Source organism: Corapipo altera, unplaced genomic scaffold, assembly GCF_003945725.1.
Source record: "Corapipo altera isolate COAL_440 unplaced genomic scaffold, ASM394572v1 297b, whole genome shotgun sequence".
NCBI lineage: Eukaryota > Metazoa > Chordata > Aves > Passeriformes > Pipridae > Corapipo > Corapipo altera.
In genome coordinates, this window is record NW_020885066.1 from 353,781 (window position 1) to 363,147 (window position 9,367).

The 9,367-nt window shown below is 43.6% G+C and overlaps 1 protein-coding gene and 1 long non-coding RNA gene across 3 annotated transcripts; one reads left to right on the top strand and one right to left on the bottom strand.

The window, feature by feature from the left end:
• The first annotated feature begins 2,040 nt into the window (after positions 1-2,040).
• LOC113959843 lies at positions 2,041-4,213 on the top strand. Of its 2 annotated transcripts, XR_003531930.1 has the most exons (4): positions 2,041-2,078; positions 2,336-2,400; positions 3,796-3,931; positions 4,098-4,213. It is a non-coding gene; the product is annotated as an uncharacterized LOC113959843 (long non-coding RNA). The 2 variants fall into 2 exon arrangements; XR_003531929.1 differs by lacking the exon at positions 2,041-2,078 and having other exon boundaries at positions 2,095-2,400.
• On the bottom strand, positions 2,384-5,776 carry GJA9 (gap junction protein alpha 9). The gene is made up of 2 exons (XM_027669111.1): positions 5,575-5,776; positions 2,384-4,423 (listed from the first exon to the last, which is right to left on the bottom strand). The coding sequence occupies exon 2, from the start codon at positions 4,400-4,402 to the stop codon at positions 2,840-2,842; it is 1,563 nt and encodes a 520-aa protein (XP_027524912.1). The 5' UTR covers positions 4,403-4,423; positions 5,575-5,776; the 3' UTR covers positions 2,384-2,839.
• Positions 5,777-9,367: the final 3,591 nt, after the last annotated feature.

Consider the following 9,367-nt stretch of genomic DNA (forward strand, 5'->3'; position numbering starts at 1 on the left):
ATTTTGAGTTTGAAGGGACCTACAAGGATCATCGATTCCAACTGTTGGCTCTTCACAGGAGCATCCCCAAGAGTCACACCGTGTGCCTGAGAGTACCATGCAAACACTCCTTGAGCTCTGGCAGCCTTGGTGCCATGAGCACTGCCCTGGGGAGCCAGTGCCCAGGCACCCTCTGGGGAAAGAACCTTTTCCTGACATCCAACCTAACCGTACCCTGACACAACTTCAGGCCATTCCCTGGGGTCCTGTCCCTGGTCCCCAGAGAGCAGAGATCGGTGTCTGCCCCTCCTCTTCCTCACACAAGGAAGTTGTAACTGCAATGAAGTCTCCCCTCAGTCTCCTCCAAGTTGAATAGACCAAGTGCCCTCAGCTGCTCCTCACACGGCTTCCCCTCAAGGCCCTTAACCATCTTTGTTGCCCTCCTTTGGACACTCGCTAATGGCTTAATATCTTTCTTGTATTGCAGTGGCCAAAACTGCCACAATATTGAAGGTGAAGCCTCCTCAGGGCAGAGCAGAGCGGGACAATCACAGGAGGGAGAAGTTGCAGCAAGCAGCAACTGCATAGCTGCCCACTCGAGGGGCTCCAAAGAGTGATATGTGGTGAAATCTTTGCATCATAAGGAAAGTAATTTGCCTTAGCCTGTTTAAAAAAACACAGAAGTAGTTATACCTGTTTATTTTTGTGAAAGTCTCTGGTATCTACTGACAAGTAAAATCTGTTTATTATAGAAGTTAAAAAAAAAAAACAAAAACAACCAAATGATCTTGCACCCGTGATGTTAGGGTCTTTTCATACTTCTACTATGTGCTCTTCTGCATTGTCTTCAGTTTTCACTGGAATTAAGTTACACTTTTCTGTTGGCAAGGTGCTGTGATGAAATGAAATATTTGACCCTTGTCCAGACAAAAAAAGTTAATAAAATTCTGCTCTCAGCAGCAGAAAAACAAATTCTTTTGTAACTCATCTTGAACAACAGAAATGCAAATGTCATATCCCATATGTAATCATCTAAATGCTAACTTGTTATTATTTGGCAGTGGGACCGGAGTGCATTAAATACTAAGCTTTTTATTACAGAGACATTAAATGCAAAACAAGCATTAGCAGTTATCACCTGCAGAATCTTATGCATCAAGAAATGCAAGAGTTAAAGCCACAGTATCAGTATTAACCGGCCTAAATCCGGCTATACATTTATGTGCATTTCAGTATATTACACAACGTTAAATTTTACAGTGTAAACAGAATTATGTAGGGCTGTATTTATGTACGCACACAGAACGATATGAGGTGAAAAGGATACCCGCGGAGAGAAATTTAGAGTGAATAGTTGTAATAGTACTAATGTGTGTTTCGTATGTGGAGAGGGCCAAAAGAGCTTTTTAGGTTTTCAGGTTCCTTTTTTTCTAGTATTGTACAGCTTTTCAGCCACTCTGAAGCATGGCTATCTGGTAAGCACAATAACTTTGCACCTTAAAGGATTTAATTATGCTGTAACATCATGATGAAACATCTCATAAAATATTTTTCCAGTACAGGTACAGTAAATCCCATCCACTAGTAAAAAACCCACATGTATACACTAATGCATCTCAGCTGTGACCATCTCACCAAGTATTTACAGCCTGTCAGTGCTGTGCGACTCAAGTAAATGTATTTCATACATAGAAAGCTCTATTACAAATGTAACATAGTATTTTGTTCGTCTTTGCCTCCTTTATTATTTCAAGGTATTTCTTGGAACTTCCATTATACTGTATGGACCGGAGCAGCAAGTGAATGAATATCCTTAATCTCTTACTACCCCCATAAGAAGCATAAACAAAAATGCTCCTTCTAAACAAGTACAAGCTTTGTTTGATTTAAAAGTTTGTCAGAATTTGAGGGATAGACAACAGAAAGGGAGTAGTTTTACAATTTGATAAACCTTTTATATGTCTTTTGACATTGTAACTGAAAGCAGGAATGTACTACTGTATTTACTTTTTTTTCCCTCTCTTTTTTTTTTTTTTTTCTATTTTCCATAGTAAGCCTTCTGGTTTGTGAAATTCAAAATTTCTGATTAATAAATTTCAGTAACTTGTTTTCTGATTTAAAAAAAAAATTGCTATCTTTTTAGTGTTATGCAAAATGTCAGAATTAAAGCTCACAGCTTGTTTGCAATTCATGATGCTTTAAAAATGTAATAGTGTATTGAACTCTAATAGTAAAAGAAATTGATTTTTCTGCTGAGGAAGTCAGTGGTGATATACTGAAAAAGAAAGTGTACCATGGAGTCAAAGAATTAGTGATCAGTATATCAAATGTTTTGTTCTTTTTGTATTTAACACAGTTTGAAGAGTGGGATATGTTTGACATTCTGCTTTCAGACAGCTATCAAAAGTCTGAATTCTCAGAGTAAGTGGAAACAAGTTTACCAAAAAGTTCTTCTGAGAGCGCCAGTGCCATCTTTAGCCTAATTTCATTTACTGGTCTTTGTAAAAGATATTGTTAGACTCTAAATTTTTTCTCCTACTTTTATTCAGTTTAAACAGTATTATCAGCTGTGATTTTATGCCAGACTTCTCCTAACATGTAGACTTAGAGGGAGTATGTTTTCCTTTTTAGCTGGAAGGAGTGTAGAAGTTTATACACTGAGGTCTATGCTACATTTTCATTACAAAGGAAGTAAAGGGACTGTTTAAAAGTTACTTAGCTACTATTCAAAGGGTTACACAACTTTTCTATCTATGTGAAAAAGCTGGTTAAAGTTGAATGATTTAGCTACTCTTACACACAGGTCTTGCTTATGTCTCCTTGTTCAGTAATTATTCCAGCATTGATGGCTTAACTCCCACTATATTTGAAGATCAGTAGGGGCACGCCTGCTGCTGGCATTACTCGACAGTGACAGTTGCCTGGACAGAGAGTAAAGCTTAGGACTATTCCAGTTTCTACTTTGTGTAGATTCTGAGCTCACCTCCTCTGTAGAGTCTGGAGTGTCTGGTTGGCTAAAATTTTTTACGTCAGTATTGTAAGGAGTTTGGGTGTTGTTTGCACTGAAACTGCTTTGTCTTCTGTTGCTGTTTTTTGGAAGAGAATTTGTCAAAGCTCCTGCGCTCTCAACCGTTGCTGAGCAGTTACAAGATGAACCAATTCTGTGCTGTTGCCTATAACTGGTACAAGGAAAAGTTGTATTGGGTTGCAGTGAAGTTTGAGATGGTATGTCAGTAAAGCTTCTCAAACACATGTTTGAAGCCATATCTGCATTCTGAGTAACAACAAGGAAATGTTTCTTTTTGGCCTCTTTTTGTGCATCATGCGCTTCAGTCCCAAGCTCGTCAAGAAAACCCTCGTTATTATTCATGCTGGTATTTTGAGTCTGATTGTCTAAGGCATTTGTAGTTGGCCTCTTCTTTGGCAATTTATTCTCCTGATTGCAATGGGTGTAATTACTGCTGCTTTCTGTATGATTATTTTGCACAGACTGAAACAGAGAAGGAGAAATTAGAACCGGGTAGACAGTAGTGTCGGTTTGCTTTTCCGTTAAAAAGGTATAACTGCTAAGTGCACAAGGAAGAGTTTTCTGAGGGGTGGTGGGTATTCCGAAAGAAGATTGCGGTATCACAGAGTATTTCTTAGACATGTTTATGTGGAAATTGTCAGAGTCGTCCTTGTTTTTATTCTGCTCACAGAGTCCCATTTTAATTTTTCGGAATCCTAAGTGGATAATTTCCAGGATATTTAAAAGCAATGATACAGTCGCTATTGATTGCATGAATAATATAAAGACTGTCTTTTCTGTTGGTCTAGATACAAAGCAGTCAACTGTGTTTGGACACGGATCTCTCTGACATTTATAAAGGGGATCTAGATGAAAGCCATAAAGAAGATACTGCCCAATCATAAAACCGACTTCCACTGCAGACCGTGTGAAAATATGTATCACGTAAGTGCAGAGCAAAGAGCCTCTCAGGGGTGCTTTATTTAGCTTTCTTTGATCCAACTGCCGGAGTTCTCTCTCCAGCCTTTTACGATCTTCAGTCATTTCTAATTTGGTGCTTTCAAGTTCCACCTTTACCTGAGCTTTCTTTTTTTGCCTCTCTTTTTCCAAGACTCTTAGTCTGTATAAGGCATGACCCATATACACCAAGGAAGGGGAAGACACAAATATGACTTGCAAGACCCAGTATCTTATGAGAGAGATGGGAAAGGCCTCATCATAGCACACATTTCTGCAACCAGGTTGCTCGGTATTGCATATAAATTCTGACTGCTCATCGTTCCAAACATCCTCGGTTGCCACTCCAAGGACAAGCATTCGAAATATGAAGAGGATCGTTAGCCAAATCTTTCCAATAATAGTAGAATGGATGTGGACCTCCTCTAAAATGCCTCCGAGGAAATTCCAGTCTCCCATGGTTATTCTGCCATCTTAACACTAAAATGTATGAGAGAAAAAAAGTATAAAACTTTATAAAATCTGCATTCCTTCCTTAATGCATTACAAAAAAAAGCAACACTGGGCAAAACTATCATAGCTTACATGGTAACCATAGCAACATGAACAACTGCTCACTGATAATCTGGGTATTATTTTCTCTCATCTACAAGATAGAGAACTGCATCATCTGCCTGTGTCTACTTTATCTTTAAAAGATACCCTGATAAGCATATCCCTATGAGGTATTAAGCACCCTCAGACTGCATCAGACCAGTGGAAACTGAGGTCCCTCGACTTGTAGCAAGATTTTAAGAGCATTAGTGATCCATTTGAACCATCATATGATAAAAATGTAAGAGCAGTATGTTATACTTAGGACACTTATGAAGTATCCTAAGTGTCCTTGGAACACCTTTTTCAGATGTTCCAAGTGCCACATCACAGCTGATGTTATGGTAATGTCCAATGGTAACGTTCCAATGTTTCACAGTGGAAATTGGTTATACAAAGGAACTCCAGAGGGAATAAAGCATCTCACTAAAATTTCTTTATTAATTCAAAAAATATATTTAAGCATATAATTTTGTGCAGACAGACATTTGCTCTTTGTTTGTGGATGTTTATGATAAATAAATAGAATTACCATAATCGGTCTTGTTTCCTCTGATCTATGATGCCTGCATTTAAAATAGTGAATAAGGGCCTAAGTGTCAAGAGTTACTATTTTTGGCTACAATTCTTTGAAAAAGAAATGATTTATACAAAAATTCTTTACCAGCATTATGTCTGGGGATAAGCAGTACATCTGTAGATTTACCTTTTCATTGTGTGTACAGCACAATTCAATACATTTCAGTTATACTGAAAAGGAGAATAGTATCTTTTTTTCAGTATTTTTTAGGAAAAAGGTGGTTTAACATAGCGTTTCCTGTTCAAATGGGATTAATTTTCACCCTGTAAAATAAGTGTTAAGAAATCAGAAAGAAGTTGGAGTCTTACGGTTGCAATACTGATGACTATAGAGGGAACTTCATGTAAAGGCAGCCTTCTAAACATGAAAATACTCTTGCAAATCAGTATACAAATAGGCAAGTTAGACATTTTTTAAAGAGAAGAAAATTTAAAATAAAATTAAAAATAAAACGTACCTTTCTTTACAAAAATGTGTAAAATTAAACATCTGCGACGTCCAATAAAAAGTTACAACCACTGCCATCTTCCATCCATCTGAGTAAATTGTTCTGGAGGCGGCATTAGCAGTGCAACAGCCAAGGACACAGCCTGCTATTAATGTGTAACTCCACTGCTAGGACCAATATGAGTTAAGAAGTATATAGGACTATAATGTTCTTTTAGGTGATTCTCGTCAGTGCTCTACAAAAGTGTATTCCTGTTTCAAATGTCCTGCGAAGGGTGAATAAACTTCCTCTGCTGAGCACTCTAAAAAGCTAATCATTATATTTTAATTTTGGTGCTGAGGATCAGTCAATAGGTCATGTCCGATTTCATAGTTAAATGACAGCTTGCCTGGAAGTACTTAATCATTTTGGCAAACTAGCAGTCTACAGCCAGCCATTTCCAGGATTCTAAACATATGTCTCTTCTATGGAGTACTTAAAGTATGTTTCTAAACATTTTTCTGTTATTGGTAAAAAATCATCTAAGTCTGCTGAAGTGGTCCACTGACACCCCCACACCCTCCCAGCTCCTGCTAGGATGCTGAAGAAGATACGTTTGAAAACCCTGAGTATTCAGTGAGACTGAACTACCGCGGCTGGAGGTTTACTTGATCTGTAAAAGCTAAATGTTAAGGCGAACATTTAATGGTCTGCACACCATGTTCTGGGAAGCGTTGCCTCATTCAAAACGGTATCGCAGTCAAATAACAAGCAGGTTCACTGCAAAACGTTCCCCCAAAAGTCTTAATGACTATATTATGTTTTCTTAGTTTAGGGTCAAATGTCACAGTAATCATTAATCATTCAATCATGGAAATATTCTCTGAAGATCAAGGCCTTTTTATTCCTATTAATCAATAATGTCGACTTTGTGTGCACAATTGATTTTTATTTTCTACCGTATTTGTCTGACCCACAATGGCCAGCTAGATAATTAGAGGCACAAACATTGGTGACATGTCCTGTGGGCTTTCAGGGTAACATGGACTCAGTCCCATAGTTTTCTTTCAGTAGTGAAGTAGGATCACAAATAATAAACTGCAATAATGAGAAATCTGGACAATCGTACTACTCCATGTTGTGTTTAAGACCACCAAATTCAGAAGTACTGTGTTTGAAGGCAGATCAGAGATTACCCTTTGAAGACTGAGGCACATACTCTTCACATTCATCTGTTTTCTGGGCTGACATTTGATTGCTAAGAAGACACACATGCAAATCAGTAGGTGCACATTTACATTTTCACTTTCACAAGCAAAATTTCTGAAGATGTCCTGTCATGTGGGGGTTTAAGGTGGTTTGGTTTTTGTTTGGTTGGGTTTTTTTTGTTTTGTTTTGTTTTTGTTTGGGGGTTTTTTTGGTTTTTTTTTTTTTTTTTTTTTAGTTTGTCTGCCTTTATCTTAGTTTGCTGTTGATATTTTTTAATTCATTTCTCTCTTAGCTTCAAAGATTTGAGTTTTCTATCTACTTTATCTAGTTTGCTGTCTCCTTTCCTCTATTAATCTCTTGGCTTTATGATTTTGCTTACATATACGCACTGCTACTGTAACTTGCTCTTTTTAATTCTCTCTTGACTGTCTTGCTCCTTTTTGCATTTTCAAGTTTCCTTCCATGTCTACTTTAATCAGGCTCACTCTCCCTATTTTTTTCTTGCTGTTTGTCTCATTGAATCTCCACTGCACTCCATTAAGTTGCCCTTAGACTGGGGAGTGTGGGGAGACACGCCCCACAAAAGTGGGGCACAGAGGGAGCAGTAACGCCCCCCCCAACTCGGAGTCCTGGGGAAACCCCCTCCATTCCCCCCGGAGTGTGACATCCTCCCCCCAAATAAAGGCACCAGCCTTTATTTGGTCTTGGAGGTCTTCATGGTCTTGGTGGGTCTCGTGGTCTGCTGGGGTTGGGGGGACAGAGCCCCCCCTCCAGATTGGTCAGAGTCCCCACAAATGACGCAGAGACCCGCTGAAAAATGATTGGGGGGCAGAGGGGGACCCTGGGGAACCCTCCGGCGTTGTCGCCCCCAATCGGTGCCGATGACGTCACATGGGAACAGCCTAGGTACCTTCCTGGGATCCCCCTCCCGCCCCCACCCAGTTGCCCTCGGCCCCCCCCCCATTGGGGCCCCCGGGGCCCCCCGGGCCCCCCCCCCCCCCCCCCCCCCCCCCCGTGTCGCAACAGTGACACTGCTGGCGTTTTGGTGGCGTTTCCCTCCGGGGCGGGGCCTCCCCCTCGCCCCCCCAAAACGGTCCCCGCGCCCGCCCTGGCCCCATTTGCCTCCGGGACCCCGCGGGATGCGGCCTCAGAGAGGTAAGGCGGGGAGGGCGCGGGCCCTTTAAGAGCTCTGAGAGGGGGTGCTGGCCCTTTAAGGCACCTGGAAGGGGACTCTGGCCCTTTAAGACCCTCCTTTACGGGACACTGGCCCTTTAAGAGCTACTTTTAGGGAACACTGGCCCTTTAAAAATCGAGGAGGGGAATGCTGCCTCTTTAAGAGACCGGGAGGGACACATGTGCACAGCCACAGGCAGACAGACAGACAGACAGACACACACACACACACACACAGACACACACACACACACAGACACAGACACACACACAGACACACAGACACACACAGACACACACACACACACACACACACACGCCCTTTAAGCGGAGATGGGGGTGGCGGGGGAATTCCCGTGTCCCCTCCGCCGGATTCTCCCGGTGGGGGTGAGGGGGATCCCGCGGCGGCGGGGCCAGCGGGGGCGGGCGGTGACGCAGTGGGAATCCCCGTGACTTCACGACAGGGGCATTCCCGCCTCGCCGCGGGGGCACTGTGGGTTTGAGGAGTCCCGGGACTCCTCAAATGCGGGGCGATGGGGTGGCCGGGAGTTCGGGTGGCGTAGGGGGTTTTGGGGGAGTGTCTCAGGAGTTTGGGGGGGGACCCCCGGAGGTCTGGGGGGTACCCAGGGGTCTGGAGCGGTCCTGGGAGTTTGGCGGGGTCTCAGGGGTTCAGGAGAGATCTGAGGAGTTTTAAGGGTCTCCCAGGCACTCCGGTAACCCCCCAAATCCCTCCTTGCCCCCTCTCAGGCCCCCCCCGCGCAACTCCCCCCCAGACGGTAAAGCAACTGCTGAAGGAGCTGCGGCAGCAGCAGAGCGGGGAAGGGGCGAGACCCTCGGTGAGTCACGCCCCCTCCTCCAGGTGACATTCCCCTCTGGGACACCCTCCTCTCCTTCTCCTCGCTGACCCCCTCACTGTCCCTCTGCCCTCCAGGGTTTGGCTGTGCCCGCCCCACGCCCCGTGGATGGTGAGTGACCTCTGACCCTCCTGGTGTCCCTCAAATCCCATTCATTGCCCTCCCACTCCCCTCCTGTGCCCCTCTGTGGCTCCAATTGTCCCCCTCATGCCCCCCAATTCCCCTCCATTGCTCCCCCAATCCCCCCTTGTGCCTCCTAAATCTTCCCCATGTCCCCCCATTGCCCTCCCCAATCCTTCCCAATCAACCCCGAACCCTCCCCTATGTCTCTTCCCCTCACACCTGGTCTTCCCTTAGGTGCCACCTGGCCCAGACCCCATCTAGTGACCCCCAAGCCTTGTGGGGTCTCCCCTGTGTCCACCCCCAGTGGCCTGGTGGGGGCCCATGGGGAAGGGGCCCATGGTCTGGAGGGTTTTCAGGTGAGAGGGAAGTCAGGGGGGGGCAATGGGAGGGAAATGGTGGGTACAACTGGGAGTTAAATGGGGGGCAATGGGATAAATGGGGGTCAATGGGGGAAATGAGGGGGG

Bases quoted from the DNA above. Each gene is read 5' to 3' on its own strand.
- GJA9 (XM_027669111.1), bottom strand. From the start codon at position 4,402: ATGGGAGACTGGAATTTCCTCGGAGGCATTTTAGAGGAGGTCCACATC.